A 19,761-nucleotide genomic window follows, 5' to 3' on the forward strand; every position below is an offset into this window, starting at 1 on the left:
TCCCCACCCCCCCCCCCCCCTTCTTCCCCAGGAGACAACGCCATTTTAAGATTCACCTTACTCAGAGGTATTGAATGGTTTCGGCCTCAACAGCGGGAAATAATAACAAGTTCAGTCCAAAATTGTGAGTTGGGGTTGGAATCCCACTGATATCAAAAGCCTACTACTCAGTTAGAGGGTGACTCTAATGCCAGTTTGGCCAATCTCTTTAGTGACCACAAGGAGACTGAGGTACCCAAAATGTGAAGCAACCTTTTCCAAACCACACAGCTTGTGAGTGGCAAGGATGCGATGAGAAGTGGGTCTCCTGGCTATATTTCTGGGCCTCCGTGCATAGCTCTCATTTGAATAACTGTATTTTATTGATTCCTTTATAGCCCTTTGAAGGCAGGTGCCTTAACCTTCTCTGTATCTCTGCTAGCTCTTCTGCCATTTCTAGGTGTGATGTGTGACCTTTATTAAGAGATGATTGTAACATCCCAATTGTTATTTTCTCTTCCCACTGAGAACACCTGTGGGCTTGAACAGGACCTCCATTCTATACCTCCTGGTTCCTGGAAGTGACTGCTGCTGGTCTTATTCCTGAAATAAACATTATGGTCCTAGCATCAGAGGAAGGTTATTTCCTTTTTTCCCCCATTTTCAGCCTCAAGGAGTTAATCCCACTCCCATCCAAGTACTAACCAGGCCGGACCCTGCTTAGCTTCCGAGATCAGACGAGATCGGGCACGTTCAGGGTGGTATGGCCATAGACAATCCCACTCCTAAATATTAAAATTGCCTTGGTTTCCACGTGGATTCCAGGTTGAGGATACTCTTCTCTATTGCTTGTGGGCATAAAATGCCAATTTGCCTGTTCTATGCATTTGCATATGTCCCCTCATTGCTTAATGGTAGAAGCCACTATGGAATATTGTCCATGATCCGTAGAGTTCAAACAGCCATAAAGTCTTGTGATTCTAGTGATCATCTGGCCCAGTCTCCTTATTTTACTTCCCTGGGTCTGTGGGGATGGAATCATGACCTTTCCATCCAGATAAAATGTCTACTAAGACAAAAGATAGTGCAGCATTCAAACCAAGTCTCCTAAAAGTTCCTGGAGCATCACTGCTTCAACTTCACTTTCCCAACCCTTTCCTTGGAGGCGTTTACCTGGAAGCTGTTCTGAGATGGCCCTCCTGGGCTGGAGATTCTCCAGGGAGTGCTTATGCCCTGAGTTCTGATGAAGTTTTTCTCTGTATTTGTCTTTAGCTTCATCTAGCAACCTTACCCCATCAAGACATGTGCTCTCCACTGTAGAGCTGTGTCCTGTCACAGGGTAGGCATGAATTGGAATTCCTCTTCTTCAGTTCAGAGATGCTTTGTCCAAGTGTACAATGGGAGATTGGGGAGAAACTTTTTGGAAACCTAACTCCACATCCTGACATTCCTCAGCATATAGAGCCAAGAAGTTGAGTTTAGTGCTTTCAGAGAGGCCTGTAGTAAAGATAGTTAGGGAAGGGTTTCTCTGTGGCTGTCCTTGCTCACCTCCAACTAGTACAGGCACTTTTAGGAAGTTGGAACCCCTGATCCATCTTACAGGAGAACACTATTTCTGGGGGAAGAGTGTCCCAGATGATCTTTTCTTGCCAGCCTCCCTAATACTCCAGTCTTTCAAGGTAAGGTGCTTAAAATGGAAAGAAGAGTTGCTCTACTTGGCAGGATATTATCAATAAAAGCATGAAGATCTTGGGCCTGTCAAAATCTGTTTCAGCCTAACTCACTTCTATACAAGAACCAAAGTGGAATTAATGCTAAGTTGGGGCTCTGAAAGAATCCCCAGTGGGTCATGGAAACCACAACTGAGCCCAAGAGCCCCTTGAAAGTCAAGGTTATAGATAGCAGGCTCTGTGAATGGAAGGCCTGGTTTCCTCACCAGCCATCCCACCTTCTCAGACCTTCTACAAGTCCTACAGGGGCTTGGAGCTGCCCCAGCATCACTTGCTAGTGCTGGTGCCTGGAAGACAAGCCAGGTAATTTGGAGTTCTTTGTATAGAAAGGCAAAGCATAGCTTCAGGGGTTGCAAGTTCTTGGGGAGGAAGGTGAGAACAAGAATGCAAGGGGCCCTATCCTGAAGGCAAAGGATTTTGGTTTTGGCCATTACTATACCTAAAGGGAATGTTGGCAATAAGCCAGCAGAGAGTACTCTAGTGACCTCATTGCCACTCTAATAACTGGCACTCTTCTTCTTCCTTCAGACAAAACTTACCCAGCAACAAAAGGGGGAAAAAGTAGTCAAGTCAGTCTCTCAAAAGAAGCACATCATCTCTCAGAAGCCTCATAACACTGACAGAAAATTTTCTGATCAGAAATGAAATGCCCTGGTGTCATCTTCCCTGGAAAGATCAATGGGGTGACAGCCCAGACATGGAAGGACCAGACTTCAGTGGGTAAGATGTAGGCAGAGAGCATGACCAGAAGCACCTCTGCCCTCCTTGAATGGAAGATCCTGTCAGAGATGGTCATTCCACAGTGGGAAAGTAACAGATCACACAACTCTCAGGGTCAGGAGACCTGGGTACTCAATTCATTCTAGAGCTGCATGGCCTTGAGCAAATCTCTGACTCATGGTTGTCATGACAAGAATTCCATGACAAATGTATGTAGATGGCATTAAACACTCTTATAAACAAGGTGCTCTTTTTTATTCAACAGTGACAGATGGGATCTTTTAATGCTAGTATCTCCCATTTGGACAATGGTTCACATCCATTATCTTAGGAAATCCTCACAACCCTGTGAGTAACCATGTTAAAACCTAACTAATTTTAAGCAGATGAAGAAACTGACACACACAGAAGGTAAGTGACTCTCCCCAGATCACCAGGTATTAAGTGGCAGAGTCTGGACTAGAACACACCATTTCTGAATCTTTGGCTAGATCTCATTCCATGGTCACCCTCTATACCACTTTTCATCTCCAAAAGGAATAGTTCTTCACTGGAGTTCTGTTTGTTTGCCAATTAATATGTAAAGAGTCTCTTTGGGAAAATTTTGACCTAGTTATAGAGTCACTAGGCCCATTTTTTTGTCCTTTGAAGAAAATCAGGATTAAAATGACCAAATGTCCTAAATGACCCCCCACACACACTTGAGATAATTGAAGAAATGTTGGCTCAGCTCTTTATGTTGTAGAACAAGGAAAGACTAGAAAGCTTATTGGGGAAGTCTCACAAATTTCCAGCCAGTTTCCTGCTATGCTGATGCCCTGTATTTCCTAGACTTTCCTTGAGGATGAAAAATTCAGAACAGGACTGACAAACACAGGGAAATGTGAGATCATCTGAATGGGGCTTTGATTGCAATAGCCCAGGAAGACTATAAGTAGATGTGACTAGAAAAGGTCTGGATACAGATGAGATGTGGAGAGCCTCAGGCCACTAGGAGAGGGTCCAGTGAGGCAAGAATTTAGTCTAAAAAAAAAAAAAGTCCAGAAGAAGGGAGTGAAAATTTCTTCCCCTAAAGGGGCTAGGGCTTCAAAATAGACCCTGAGTTAACAGACAGAGCAGAGTACATGAGGCAGAATTCCAGATTTTAAAAATCCAGCAAGAAACTAAGGCAAGATGCCAGGAAAAGAATGGAGAAGAGGTCTATTAGAGTCTAAGTGGCAGGAATGACCTTGGTCAGAGGAACAAGAGCTTGCACATGGAATCAGGGAAGAAGTTAGGCCAGCAACAAAGTGATTGATGAGGATCTGGTAAAATATTGACTCAGCATCATGTCCCTAAATACCCTTACATTGTACTGAGGTGAAGCTGAACTTCTGAATGGCATTAGGTGGGTCCCACTAAAGGAAAAGAGAGATCACTTAAAGAACGCATTTGAAATTGTGATCTTTGCCCATTTCATAATTCTCTCCCTGTGTGTGATCATCCACAGGTATACTTGTGTGCAGATACACAAGCACACACAACACGTTATTCAAAAGACCCCACAATGATTAATAGAAACACTCTCAGTTGAAAAAGTATTTCTCCTCAGGATTTATTGAGGCTTGCTGATTGCCTCCTTTGGTTTCTTATTCTCTCACTTCAGAGATCTCAGATCTAGTATGTTCTAACTTCAGATTTAGGTTAGTATCACAAGAGCAGTCACCTAGTATGTAATCAAGTAATATAAATGAGTAAGCCACCCATGAAAGATAATAGAGAATGGTAGAAACTGTGATGAACTGGTGAATACATCTCAAAGGGGACAGTAATAGCTCTAGCCAGCCAACCCAGTATGGTCAGAACTTCCTAAATTAGGAGAGAGAGAGAGAGAGGGAGAGATAGAGAGAGAGAGAGAAGGAGGAGGAGGAGGAGGAGAAGAAGAAGAAGAAGAAGAAGAAGAAGAAGAAGAAGAGGAAGAAGAAGAAGAAGAAGGAGAAGAAGAAAGGAGAGAAGAGGAGAGGGGAGAGATGAAGAGAAGAAGAGAAAAGAAAAGAAATGGGGGAGAGACGAAAAGAGGGAAAAAGAAAAAAGGAAAAGAGAAAAAATAATAAATTAAAATTTTTTTATAATACTATGCAAGCCAAACAAAACTTGGCTTGGAATCTTTGCTTTATACTTTTCCTTCCCCTTGTAAAGCTATTGAGGCTCCGAGTCTATCTTAGAAAATATTAGAAGGGAGGAAGAACATTCCAAACAATAGACCCATGGGGGCCACTGCATTAAAGGAAAAGACCAGGGAAGGAGGGCCAGGAAAGGAAGCTGGCTTACTCTAGTCCCTGTATTAGTGTTCTATTGCTAACACAACAAATTACCAGACATTTAGTGGCTTAAAACAACACAAAATTACTATCTTACGGTCCTGAGGTCAGAAGTCTGACCCAGTACTCATTGGGCTAATGTCAGATATGCAGAACTTCATTCCTTTCTGGAGGCTCTAGAGGTGGATTGTTCCCTTGCTCACTCAGGTCATTGGCAGAATGCAGCCCCTGCAGTTGAAGCACTGAGGTTTTGTTTCCTTGATGGCTGTCAGCCTTTGTCTGGCTGAAAAAGCCTCAACTCTTTAATGGCATATTATATAAGGCCATTGACAATTTGACCCCAATATAGACTTCCAGATTTATGTCTTGCCTTTCTTCCTCATACTTTCCATTTCCCAGCAACAAGGTTGTATAAAATGCCCTTCCCTTTCCCCTCCACTGGGTGATAAGAGACATCACAACAGTGACACCTCCTGGTTGCCTCCTGTCTTTTCCCACCTTTTCCTCTCTGTTTCCCTCTTTTTGGAGATACTTGTTTATATATATCCCTCACCTACTAGACTATAAACTTTTGTAGAGTGAAGACCATGTCCCATTTTTCTTTATGTCTCCAATACCTAGCACAGTGACAGGGAGATAATAGTTGCCCCACAAATACATGTCAAATGCAGGAGTGAATGCTAGGTTTCTGAATGTAGTGGAAAAAACCAGAATGTGTAGTTTATGCCTGCCCTAACCTTACAGTTAATTATACTGACTTCACAGTGAGAGTATACTGTGATATTTACCATAAAAACCAAATCAGTAATTAAATATAATTGTGACTATAACAATAAAGAAGAAATATCAACTTTTCCTCATGAAACTTTTTTATACTCCAATAACTCTTGCTGCTTTAAGAAATTCTCCTTTAGGAAGCTCATACATCCCATTCAGACAGACTGACAGAAAGAATCAGGGGAAAACAGCAAGAGAGGCAGAGAGATCTTTCTTCTACCTTCAGGAGCCTTCCAGTTACGTGTGTCAGAAACTGACATAAAATATTCCCTCTTTTTACAGAATATGAAAAGACGTCTGTTCTTCATTTTGAGTGTCTCCAACTGATCCAAGTGTTGCTGCAGAGAAGGGGGCAGCTTGTGCGCAGCATCTCAGGGTGTCAGTCCTCATCCGTATACCTCAACCAGGGCTGCAGATTATTAGCCAGAATAAAGGATGTCCATATTCACAATTGGTGAGCCTCCCATACTCTTCTTAAAGAAAAGGGCACAGGGAAACAATATGTTGCTCCTTAGAGGCTCCTAAGGTCATTTTCAATTCAAGAAATTAATGAAAATACTACTTCTTGTTCTGGATTAAGAGCATGGACCACCCAGTCTCATCCAGAAGCTCCTACACATGGGTGCTCCCCTGACCAAGAGTCTAGGCTCCCCTGCTGCCATTACTTAAGAGCTCATGTTTTTCCATGTGGCAGGCTGCTTTTAAATCCCATCTCTACTCCTTAGTAACTTAGTGATCATCAGCAAGCTACTTAACCTTGCTGAGTCCCACCTGCCTTACGTGTAAAACGGAAAATTTAATATCTACCTCCTAGGGTTGTTTGGAGACCAACTTGGGATAATGCAGGCCATGTGCACTACAAAGGGCCAGGCACAGAGCTGGCAGGGAGGATATTACTTGCTCCTTCTCATTCCTCCTTTCCCTAAATTTCCTGGAATGTGAAGGCAATGACTGACCAGGAGTGATATAGTTGAAGAGTTAAATCCAGAAAATATTCTGAATGCTTTTCTTCTAGCAAGATACATGGTTCATGAGCATTCAGTAGCCAGGACATCCACAAACCCATTAGTTTCTAATGTGTAACTTCTACATAATATTTTGGAAGATTTCTACATGTTATATGCATCTACTGTTAATAGGAGATAAAGAGATTTCCTCCTGAGCCTCCAACAGATATTTTGAAATACAATAAAACCTTAGATTGCTAGTAATTTGTTCTTCAAGTGTTCCACAAGACAAGCAAACATTTCTAATAAATTTTAACTTGATAAATGAGTGATGTCTTGTAATACGAGTAGTATGATACACCGAACGAACGTCACATGATCACAACTGAGCCAAAGGTTCTTCTCTCTCGCTCTCTCTCTTGCTCTCGCTCTCTCTCCCTCTCTGTGGGATTGTGGGTGACTGCCTCCCATGCTCAGGTGCTCAGGCTCAGGCCACAGTGTTTGGCAGAAATCAGTGATTTTTCGGAATGTTAGAAGGTACTCACAACTGGCACTAATGTATTTTTTGTCACCTCAAAGCACCTATGGATAGTCCTTTGCTTTTCCATACAGAAGTAAGCTTAGGAATGCTTTGCTTCATTCTAGGCAGGCTGTCTCCAGATATAGACCCTTTCCTCCTGCTGCCTTATTGCAAGTTACATTAAATACAGTATATAACAAGAGTTTATTAATACTGTATTATAGTCAATATCCATGCAAGCACATACAATGGTTCCCATGCAGAAAAAGGTTGAAAAGAAAGGTGATAAGAAGAAAGAGATGATTACGGTGGAAGAAGGAAATCATTGAGAAGTACAAACAAGGTATACAAGTGGCTGATATTGCAAGATTTTATAAGGAATCTACATCTGCATTCGTCTGCAGAGGAGGAGAAAAAGGCAGAGGAATTCCTCACTTGAAATGAGATTAGGGAGATGTGTAAAATGTGGGAAACAATGCAAAATTTTGTAGAAAAGTACCACCTGAATAGGGCTGTAGCAGTGTGAGCGATTAATCTATTTAATGACAATGTAATGTCACATTTCCATAAAATTCTCAAAAGGAGGCAAAAGCAAGTGTCATTGGATAGGCTCCTTGCTAAAACTGCATAAAAAGAAAGAGATTCCATTGAGTCAGTAGATAGTAGTGATTCCATTAATGATAGTTGTCTCACAAAAGTCACGAAGGTTTTCAAACGTTAAGTTCAGGTTAATTTTATTATTTTTCTTTATATTTTGTATTTTCTTTATTATTTTGCATTACACTGCAGTATTGTAATCATTTTTACATGAATATTTTTGGGTTGTGGAATGAATCATCAGAATTTCTATTATTCCTTATGGGGAAATTCACTTTGGTATACAAGTGATTTGGATAACAAGCACGTTTCCAGAACAAATTATGCTTGCAAACCAAGGTTTTACTGTTTTTAAGACCCTTCATTGAGTACTTACTATGTATCAGCTGGGACAGGAATCATAAGACTTATTTTACAGGTGAGTTAATGGAGGTCTGTAGAGAAGTCTCTTTTTGCCTCTTGCTTACATGGTTACTGAGAAGTCAAACGTAACTCTTATCTTTGCTCCTCTTATATATAAAGTGTTTTATCCCCCTGGCTTCTTTCAAGAACCTTTTCTTTATCTTATATATTCTGCAGTTTGAATATAATGTACTTAAGTGTAGTTCTTTGACAGTCACTTACTTGGTGTTCTTTAAATTTCCTAGATCTGTGGCCTGGTGTCTAGTATCAATTTGGGGAAATTCTGAATCATTACTGCTTCAAGCATTTCTTTGGTTCCTTTCTTCTTTCTCTGGTTTTCTTGTTACATGAATGTTACCCTTTTTCTAATTGTTCCACAGTTTTTGAATGTTCTCTTCCCTTTTTTTTTCCCAATTTGTTTTTTTCTTTTTACCTTTCAGTTTGGGCTGTTTCTTTTGATAAATCCTCAAGCGCAGATTTTCTTTTCTCAGTGATGTCCCATCTACTAATGTGCACATCAAAGGCATTCTTCATTTCTGTTACAGTCTTTTTTTTTATCACTAGCATTTCTTTTTTTATTTTTTCTTGGAATTTTCATCTTTCTGCTTACATTACCCATCTGTTCTTGCACATTGACTACTTTTCCCATTGGATCTCATAGCATATTAAGCAGGGTGGTTTTAAATTTATAGTCTGATGATTCCTACATCCCTGGCATATCTAGGTCTGTTTCTGTTACTCTCTCTGTCTTCAAACTGTGTTTTTTTGCCTTTTTGTATGGCTTGTAATTTTTTGTTGAAAGCAAGACATGTACTTAGTAAAGGAAACTTGGGCCTTTTATAATGTAGTGGTATGGTGTGAAAGAAGAAAGAGCATTATACAGACACATCTTGTTTTATTGCATTTCATTTTACTGCACTCTGCAGACATTGCATCTTTTACAAACTGAGGTTTGTGGCAACCTTGTATGAAGCAAAACTATTGGCACCATTTTTTCCAACAGCATTTGCTCATTTTGGGTCTCTGTGTCATATTTCAGAATTCCTGCAATTCTTGCAATATTTCAAACTCCTTCATCATTATATTTGTTATGGTTCTCTGTGATCAAGTGATTTTGATGTCATTATTATAGTTGTTTGTGGTACCACAAATGCACCCATATATGATGGCAAACTTAATAAGTATCATGTGTATTTTGACTGCTCTACTAACTGGTTGTTTCTATGTCTCTCTCCCTTTCCTTGGCCTTCCTGTTCCCTGAGACATAGCAATATTGAAATTAAACTCATTAATAACCCTACCATAGCTTCTAAGGGTTCAAGTGAGAGGAAGAGTCACATGTCTCTCACTGTAAATCAAAAGCTAGAAATGATTAAGCTTAGTGAGGAAGACATGTCAAAAGCTGAGACAGGCTGAAAGCTAGGCCTCTTGTGGCAAAGAAAGTTGTGAACACAAAGGAAAAGTTCTTGAAGGAAATTCAAAATGCTATCCCAGTGAACACATGAATGATAAGAAAGCAAAGAAGTCTTATTGCTGATTTGGGGAAAGCTTCAGTGGTCTAGATGGAAGATCAAACCAGCCACAACATTTCCTTAAGCCAAAATCTAATCCAGAGCAAGGCCCTAACTCTCTCCAGTTTTATGAAGGCTGAGAAAGGCGAAGGACTTGTAGAAGAAAAGCTTGAATCTAGCAGAGGTTAGTTCATGAGGTTTAAGGAAAAAAGTCATCTCCATAACATAAAAATACAAGATGAAGCAGCAAATCCTAATGTAGAAGCTGCAGGAAGTTATCCAGAAAATCTAGCTCTGATAATCAATGAAGGTGGCTACACTAAACAACAGATTTTTATTGTAAATAAAACAGTCTTATATTCAAAGATGCCAAAAACTTTCATTACTAGAGAAAAGTCAAAGCCTGACCTCAAAGCTTCAAAGTTCATTTGTAAAGGGATAATGCAGCTGGTGACTTTAAATTGAAGTCAATGCTCATTTTCAGTCCAAAAATCCTAGGGCCTTCAAGAATTATACTAAGTCTAGTCTGCTATGCTCCATTAATGGAACAACAAAGGCTGGATGATAGTATATATTTTTATAACATAGTTTATTGAATATTTTAAACCACTGAGACCTAATGCCCAGAAAAAAAAATATTCCTTTCAAAAGACTACTGCTCAGTGACAATACACTTGGTCACCCAAGAGTCTTGGTGGAGATATACAATGACATTTAAGTTGTTTTCATGCCTGCTGACACAACATCCATTATGTAGCCCATAGATTGATGAGTAATTTTGACTTTCAAGTCTTATTTTTTAAGAAATACATTTCTTAAGGCTACAGCTGCCATCAACAGTGATTTCTCTGATGCATCTGGGCAAAGTAAGTAGAAAACTTCAGGAAAGTGTTCACAAATTAATGTTAAGAACATTGTGATTCATGGAAAGAGGTCCAGATATCAACATGAACAGGAGTTAGGAAGAAGTTGATTGCAACCCTCATGAATAATTTTGAGAAATTCAACACTTCAGTGGAGGAAATAACTACAGATGTGGTAGAAATAGCAGGAGATTGAAAGTGGAGCCTAAAGATCAATCTCATGGTAAAACTTGAATGACTGAGAAGCTGCTTCTTATAGATGAGCAAAGAAAGTGGTTTCTTGAGTTGGAATTTATTCCCAGTGAAGATGCTGTGAGGATTGTTGAAATGCCAATCAAGGATTTAGAATATTATGTCAATTTAGTTGAAAAAGTAATGGCATGTTTTGAGAAGATTGACTCCAATTTTGAAAAAAGTTCTCCTGTGGGTAAAATGCTATCAAAGAGTATTACATGCTACCAAGAAATTGTTGATGAAAGAGACAATCAATGTGGCAGATTTCATTGTTGTCTTATTTTAAGAAATTCCCACAGCCACCCCAGTCTTCAGCAGCCACCGCCCTGATCACTGAGCAGCCATTAAATGGAGGTGAGACCCTCCACCAGCAAAAAGACTATGACTCTCTGAAAGCTTTGATGACAGTTAGCATTTTTAGCAATAGTGTGTTTTTTAAAAGGAGGTTTATACATTGTTTTTTTTTACACTGCCATTCCATATTTAATAGACTATTGTACAGTGGAAACATAAATTTTATATGCACTGGGAACCTAAAAAAATTCACTTGACTCATTTTGATCTTCACTTTATTGTGTAGTCTGGCATTGAACTGGCAATATATCCAAGGTATGCCTGCATAGTCTTATGATTAGATCCCAGGCTTTTAGTAAGCTTGTGCTGTTGGACTGTCAATTTTGCAAGTGCTTCTCAGTTTTCCCTCTTTTTGTTTTTAAGTACCCATTTAGGTTGTACAGGATGGGGCCTAGAATTGTGTATTTACCTTCTCCCATATGGAAGGCTAGAGTAGCTGGAGTTGGCTATTTTCCCTTCCCCTGAGTTGGTTAAACTCTGATAAAACCCCGGTATGTTAGGCCTAATAAAATGGTTTTTCTTATGGGTATACCTTTCTCAGAATGCTCTGGTGTGTTTCAAAATGGTTGCTTTTGGGGTGCCTGGGTGGCTTAGTCAGTTGATTATCTGACTCTTGATTTCAGCTCAGGTAATGATCCCAGGATTATGGGATTGAGCCCCATGTCAGGCTCCACACTCAACGTGCTTCAGATTCATTCTCCCTCCACCCCTCTCCCTCACTGTGCTCTATCAAATTAAAAAGGAAAGAAAAAAAAAAAGATTTCTTTTTTGCCTTCCCCTGCTTGAAGCCCAAAGGAATTTTTCTCTGATCTTTACTGTGAGAACCTGGAAGGGGTCCTGGAGGAAAAAATGTAAAAAAGTGTGAGCCCTGCCCCCATGATTGAGTCTTCCTGGATTTTTGTTTGTTTGTTTGTTTGTTTGATCTCTCAGACTTGTCCATACAGAACCTCCAGCAATTTGTCAGTTATAGCTTAGATTTTTCTTCCCCCATTTCTGGTTCTCATTGAACTGGGTTTCTGTTCTGGTAAGTTGAGATTCTCTGTATTCACTTGTCTGTCTCCCTAGTTTGAGGACCAGCAGTTTTCCCTGTGATCTCATTTCTTTGATCTAAGAAGATGTTGATTTTCTACTTTGTTTAGGTTTTTACTTATTGATAGAATGGAGTAATGACTTCTAAACTCCTTACCTGCTGGATCAGAAACCTGAAGTCATAGGAAATATTTTAAGAAACTTAACCTGAGCCACACAAAAGCTCTGACTTAATTGGTGTGGGATGGGGCCCAAGTGATTCTAACATACAGCCAGGGTTGAGAACTACTGATGGGTGCCACATACACTACACTGCTGAAGGAGAGTAGTAGGCAATGAGAAAGGGTCCAGAGGGCTTTGTCCTATTGGACATTCTAGTCAGACTTCTCTGTGCTAGATCCAGTTCTTGGGGTTTCATTAAAGGAAATAGCTACATGTGTAGAATGTTACTTTTTAAGAAATATATTTACAAGGTTGTGCAGTCACCAATACAAACTAATTTTAGAACATGATCCGTAGTTCAATTTGGGGAGTATTGCCATCTTAATAGTAAGCCATCCAATCCATATCATGAAGCATCTTTCTATTTAAACAAAAATGAACATTATAGGTATGTCTTGCTTTGCATAGCAGCTGAATTTGGTAATAGTTGAATAAAAATCCATCTTTATATCAATTATTTTCTTAATTAAGATTTTGTTTTTGGAGCAGTTTTAAGTTCACGGCAAAATGGAGAGGAAGGTACAAAGATTCCCCATATACCTCTACCCCACACACATACATAATTCCCCCATTATCAAGTACTCCTCCACCAGAGTGGTACATTTGTTACAACGGATAAACCTACATTAACATATCATAATTATCCAAATTCCATAGCTTACATTAGAGTTCACTCTAATACACTTAAAGAGTTTGGGCAACTGTATAATGACATGCCATCATTATGGTGTCATATAGAGTATTCTCACTCCCCTAAAAAGCCTCCGTGCTCCACCTATTTATCTCTTCTCCCCTGACAGCCCCCGGCAATCACTGATCTTTTTAATTTCCCCAGTTTTGTCTTTTCCAGAATGTCATATAGTTAAAATCATACAGTAATGTAGCCTTTTTATACTGGCTTCTTTTACTTAGTAATATCCATTTAAGGATCCTCCATGTCTTTTCATAGACTAAATAATAGTTAATTGTCTGGATGTTCCAGTTTATTTATCCATTCATCTACTGTAGGACATCTTGGTTGCTTCCAAGTTTTGGTAATTATGAACAAAGCTGATATAAATATCCATGTGCAGGTTTTTGGGTAGTCATAAGTTTTCAGTTCCTTTGGGCAAATACCAAGCAATATGACCTCTATAACATATGGTAAGAATGTGTTTAGTTTTATAAGGAACCACCAAATTGTCATCCAAAATGGTTGTACCAGTTTGCATTCTGCATTCTCATCAGCAATAAATGAGAGTTCTTGTTGCTTCACATCCTTACCAGCATTTAGTGTTGTCAGTTAGCTAGATTTTGGCCATTCTAGTAGGTGTGTAGTAGTATCTTGTTTTAATTTGTGTTTACTGATGACCTATAATATGGAACATCTATTCATATGCTATTTTACATCTGCACATTTTCTTTGATGGGGTTGCCATTAAAGATTTTGCCTATTTTTAATTCTCTGCTTTCTTATTGTTGAATTAAGAGTTCATTGTATCATTTTAGATAAATCATTCATTGGATGTATCTTTTCCAAGTATTTTTTCCTAGTCTGTGGTTTGTTTTCTCATTTTCATGACACTGTCATTTCCAGAGCAGAAGTGTTCAATTTAGGTGAGGACCAGCTTGTCAATTTTTCTTTCATGGTTCATGACTTTGGTGTTGTATCTAGGAAGTCATTGCCATAGCCAGGGTCATCTAGGTTTTCCCCCTGTGTTATCTTCTAGGAGTTTCATCATTTTAAACGTTAAATTCAGATCTGTAGTCTATTTTGAGTTAATTTTTGTGAAGGGTGTAAGGTCTATGCTTACATTTATTGTTTTGCATGTGGATTCCAGGTGTTCCAGCACCAATTGTTGAAAAGACTACCTTTGCTCTACTGTATTTCCTTTGCTCCTCTTTCCTTTTGGGGGTCTATTTCCAGGCTCTCTATTCTGAAAATTGATCTTTTTGTCTATTGACCTATTGATAAATTGTCGGTTCTGCTGATCTACTTGTCTATTCTTTTGCCAATACCATATTGTCTTGATTAGTGTTGCTTTATTGTAAGTCTTGAAGTCAGGTAGTGTCAGTCCTCTGACTTTGTTCTTCTCCTTAAATATTATATTGCCTAAGCACTGCTAGGAATTTATCCAAGGGATACAGGAGTGCTGATGCATAGGAGCACATGTACCCCAGTGTTCATAACAGCACTCTCAACAATAGCCAAAACATGGAAAGAACCTAAGTGTCCATCAGCAGACGAATGGATCAAGAAGATGTGGTTTATCCACACAATGGAATACTACATGGCAATGAGAAAGAATGAAATCTGGCCATGTGTAGCAACATGGATGGACCTTGAGGGTGTTATGCTGAGCGAAATAAGTCAGGCAGAGAAGGACAGATACCATATGTTTGCACGTATAGGAGGATTAGGAGGAACTTAACAGAGGACCATGGGGGAGGAGAAGGGGAAAAATAGTTGGGGAAAGGGAGCAAGGCAAACCATGAGAGACTCGTGAATGCTGAGAACAAACTGAGGGTTGATGGGGGTGGGGGAGAGGGGAAGTGGGGTGATGGGCATGGAGGAGGGCACTTGTTGGGATGAGCACTGGGTGTTATATGGAAACCAACTTGACAATAAACTATTTTAAATATATATATTATATTGCCTATTCTGGGCCCTTTTCTCTCCATATAAACTTTAGATTAAGTTTGTTGATATACACAAAATAACTTGCTGGAATTTTTATTGAGTTTTCACTTAACATATAGATCAAGTTGAGAATATTGACATCTTGATAATATTGAGTCTTCCTATTCATGAACATAGAAATCTCTCCAGTTACTTTTTTCTTTGATTTCATTTAACAGTTTTTTTATGGTTTTCCTCAGGTAGATCTTGCACATATTTTGTTAGACTTATATCTAAGAATTTCATTTTGGAGGGTGCTAATGTAAACGGTACTGTGCTTTTAATTTCAAATCCCATTTGTTTATTGCTAGGAAAATGATTGGTGTTAGTACCTTGCACCCTATAACTTTGCTATAAACCCTTATTAATTCCAGGAGATTTTTTTGCTGATTCTTTTTGGATTTTCTACTTAGAAATTATTTCATTTGCAAACAAAACCAGTTTTATTCTTCCTTCCCAATCTGTAGACTTTTTATTTCCTGTTCTTCTTTTATTGCATTAGCTAGAACTTTTAGTATGATGTTGAAGAGAACTGGTAAGAAGGGGTACCCTTATTTTGTTCCTAATGCTAGTGAGAAACTTCAAGTTTCTCACTACTAAGTAGGATGTTAGCTGTAGCTTTTTTGTGGGTATTCTTTATGAAGTTGAGAAAGTTTTCTATTCCTAGTTTACTGAGAATTTTTATCATGAATCTGATATGGTATGAATGGTATCAGACTTTGCAAATACTTTTTCTGTATCTGTTGGTATAATCATGTAGTTTTTTATCAGGTAGCTAGTAACTCACATTAATTGATTTTTGAAGGTTAAACCAGCCTTGCATACCAGGAACAAATCCAACTTGGTTGTGATATATAATGCATTTTATATATCATTGGATTAGATTTGCTGTTATTTTGTTGAGAATTTTTGCATCCATGTTCATGAGAGACATTGCTTACGTGTTTTGCTTTTTCTTCTTGTAATACCTTTGTCTGAATTTGGTATTAGGATAATACTGACCTCATAGAATGAGTTAGTATTTCCTCTGTTTCTATTCTCTGAGAGAGACTGTAGAGAGTTGGTATAATTTCCTTCTTAAATGCTTGGTAGAATTTACCAGTGGACCCATTTGGGCCTGGTGATTTTTCTTTTGGTAGGTTACTAGTTATTGATTCAATTTCTTTAGTAGATATAAGCCGATTTACGTTGTCTAGTTCTTCTTGTGTGAGTGTTGGCAAATTGTGTATTTCAAGGAACTGTGCCTTTCGACTAGATTATCAAATTTGTGTCATAGAATTGTTCATTACGTTGTCTAGTTCTTCTTGTGTGAGTGTTGGCAAATTGTGTATTTCAAGGAACTGTGCCTTTTGACTAGATTATCAAATTTGTGTCATAGAATTGTTCATACTATTCTTTCATTATCCTTTTAATGTTCATGGGATCTGTAGTGATGTCCTCTATTTCATTTATGATATTAGTAATTTGTATCTCCTCTCTGTTTTTCTTGGTAACCTGGCTAGAGGTTTATTGATATTATCAATCTTTTCAAAGAGGCAGCTTTTGATTTCATTGATTTTCCTTATTGATCTCCTGTTTTCAATTTCACTGATTTTCATTGATTGCTCTGATTCTTATTTCTTTTTTTCCTGCCTAGTTTGGATTTAATTTGCTTTTCTTTTTCCAGTTTCCTAATGTAGAAACAGATTATTAATTTTAGATCTTTTTTATTTTCTAACATATGCATTCAATGGTATGAATTTCCCTCTAAGTGGTGTTTTTACAGTATCTCATAGATTTTAATATGTTGTGTTTTCATTTTTATTTAGTGCAAAATATATTAAAATATTCTTTGCTATTTATCCTTTGACTTGTGTGTTGTTGGAAGTATGTTGTTTACTCTCCCAGGTATTTTGGGGTGGTCTGGTTACTCTTCTGTTACTGATTTCTAGTTTCAATGCATACTGAAAGTAGACATTGAATGCATGATTTCTATTCTTTTAAATTTGTTAAGGTGTGTTTTATGACCCCAAATATGATCTATCTTGCTAAATTTCTATGTGGGCTTAAGCAGAAGGTGTATTCTGCTATTGTTGGATGAAATCATCTATGGATGTCAATTATTTCCAGTTGATTGATGGTATTGTTGAGGTCAATTATCCTCTTACTGATTTTCTGCCTGCTGGATCTTCCCATTTCTGATAAAGAGGTGTTGAAGTCTCCAACCATGATAGTGGATTCATCTGTTTCTCCTTGTAATTGTTTTTGCTAGTGTAGTTTGACACTCTGTTGTTTGTCATGTAAAAAATTATTACACATTCTTAGAGGTTTGATATTTGGTCCCTAATATCATTATTTAATTTCTTTCTTCATCCCTAATAACTTTCCTTTCTCTGAAATCTCTTCTTTCTGAAATTAATATTGCTACTCCTGCTTTCTTTTGATTAGTGTTAAAATGGTGTATTTTTCTCCATCAATTTACTTATAATCTATACGTATTTTTATATCTAAAGTGAGTTTCTTATAGGCAACATATAATTAGGTCTTGGTTTTTTGACCCACTCTGATAATTTCTGTGTATTTAGATGATTGATGTTCAAAGTGATTATTGATAGAGGTGGATTAATATATACTATATTTGTTATTGTTATCTTTTTATTGCCCTCTTTCTTTGTTCCTATTTTGTCTTCTACTCTTTCTGTCTTTTGTGGTTTAATTGAGCATTTTGTATGATTTCATTTTCTCCTCTTTCTTAGCATATCAGTTATACATTTTTTTTAAAGCCTTTTTTAAAATGGTTGCCCTAGAGTTTGCAGTGTACACTTATAACTAATGCAAGTCTATTTTCAGATAATACTAGACCACTTCTTGGGTAAGTGTGAGTATCTTGTAAAAACAAAATAATCCTAATCCCTCTCTCTGGTCACTTGTATCACTGTTGTCATTTAATACATTTATATATACATATGTGTAACTAAATATATACATATAAATGTATATGTTTGTATATATGTATATATATTTAACCAACAATATATTCATATATATAAATTTTTTACAGCTGACATTTTTTTCACAACTGACATTAATAAATGTCCATGGAAATTTTTAAACACCTTCAACATACACATACAATTTAAATGAATAAAGACCATGTATCAAAAGCATTTCAGGTAAGTTAAGGAGATAAATGTCTTTTTAAAAAATAGAATAAAGAAAATTTAAGGTGAAGTCACTTATCTCAGAAAGAGAAAGACTGTCTAAGCATAACATTATGGCCAAAAAAAAAAAGATGAATTGTAATGCCTAAAGATCTAGTCTTTATTCATCAAGAAAGCCTGAGTTCCTCAATCAGTTAAGCCTCTGACTCTTGATTTTGGCTCAGGTCATAATCTCACAGTTGTGAGATCAAACCCCACGTGGAGCCCCACTTCAGGCCCCACAGTGGTGTGGAGCCTGCTTAAGGTGCTATCTCTCCCTCTCTCTCTCTGCCCCTCCCCTGATCACATACACACTCTCAATAACAGAATTAAAAAAGTAAAAAAATAAAATTTTTATTCATCAAAATTTTCCATAAAGAAAATTGAAAGTATAATTTAAAAGGAGGAATACATAGAACATATTCGATAAAGGAACTAATATCATTAATTATATAAGAGCTCTCGAAAAATGACAGAAAGTGAATACTGCAAATTGTTACATAAGTAAATAGCATTCACATAAAAATATTATTCACAAATAGAGGATATAAATATTTGGCTTCAGAAGCAGTCATAGAAATTCAAAATTAAACAGAAGAGTCCATTTTTTACCTACCAAATTGGCAGTTATTTTGGACATTTTTCTTCTTCTTCTTTTAAATAAAGAAACTGCCTCTTGCCAGCATGAAGGGAAAAAAAGAAACCCTTATCTAAAGAAAGGAGAAGTTGGGGTGCCTGGGTGGCTCAGTCGGTTAACCATCTGATTTCAGCTCAGGTCATGATCTCACAGTCTGTGCGTTTGAGCCCCATGTCAGGCTCTGTGCTGACAGTTCAGAGCCTGGAGCCTGCTTCAGATTCTCTGTCTCCGTCTCTCTGCCCTTCCCCTGCTCGCTCGCTCTCTCTCTCAAAAATAAACATTAAAAAGAAAGAAAGAAAGAAAGAAAGAAAGAAAGAAAGAAAGAAAGAAAGAAAGAAAGAAAGAGAAAGAAAGAAAGAAAGAAAGGAGAAGTTTACATGATACAACTCTTCTGGAAAGCAAATGGTAATATATATCAAAGTCTTTAAAAAACCCTTAAATTCTAGAAATTTAACTTGAAAACTGATCATATGTGTTTACAAAGACTGATTTCAAAATAATTGTAGTGTTGTTAATTTTAGAGAATTTTTTTAAGAACACTAAATGTCCAACAAGAAGGATGAAATTAAATAAATCATAGTATGGGCTACAATCAAATAGTTAATAACATGAGATAATATTCATATACGGAAGTGATGTAGAAGTAGCATTATGCTATGACTCAAGCTATTATTAAAAATACACATATATGTGAGTTCCAATTATTATTAAGGTAACCACATAAAGAATATGCATCTTTATAATACCAGAAGTTGAACAGCAATTTTTCTAAGTGAGATTACAAGGTGGTATCTATTTTCTTCTCTCTTCTTTTCTAAACTTAACTTTCCTTTAATGAACTAAAATTAAACATTCACACACATAATCACATATCTCACATATTTCAAGCAACAACTATAATTTTTTATTTGCAAAAGGATGAAGTTATGTGCTTAGAGTAACTTCTTGGGATGTTATTCATTTTAATAAGAGAAAGCAAGTAAAAATAGGTAAAAAAAGTCTAAACAATCTTTGATAACATAATTGATATACAGTCATTTTAAATAATTACTATAAATCAACATAATGTGTTTGTACTATATTAATTTTTTTTAAAAACAC

The 19,761-nt window shown here is 37.4% G+C and overlaps 1 protein-coding gene across 1 annotated transcript in view; it reads left to right on the forward strand.

Annotated features, from left to right (window-relative positions):
* Nucleotides 1-19,761, forward strand: part of RGSL1 (regulator of G protein signaling like 1) — a 120,024-nt gene that overhangs the window by 83,001 nt on the left and 17,262 nt on the right. Inside the window, exons 20-21 of the mRNA XM_077763360.1 lie at nucleotides 32-124; nucleotides 1,252-1,318. Coding sequence (XP_077619486.1) covers nucleotides 32-124; nucleotides 1,252-1,318 — 160 coding nt within the window. The remainder of the gene's footprint in view (nucleotides 1-31; nucleotides 125-1,251; nucleotides 1,319-19,761) is intronic.

Source organism: Crocuta crocuta, unplaced genomic scaffold (assembly GCF_008692635.1).
Source record: "Crocuta crocuta isolate KB4526 unplaced genomic scaffold, BGI_CrCroc_1.0 scaffold3, whole genome shotgun sequence".
NCBI lineage: Eukaryota > Metazoa > Chordata > Mammalia > Carnivora > Hyaenidae > Crocuta > Crocuta crocuta.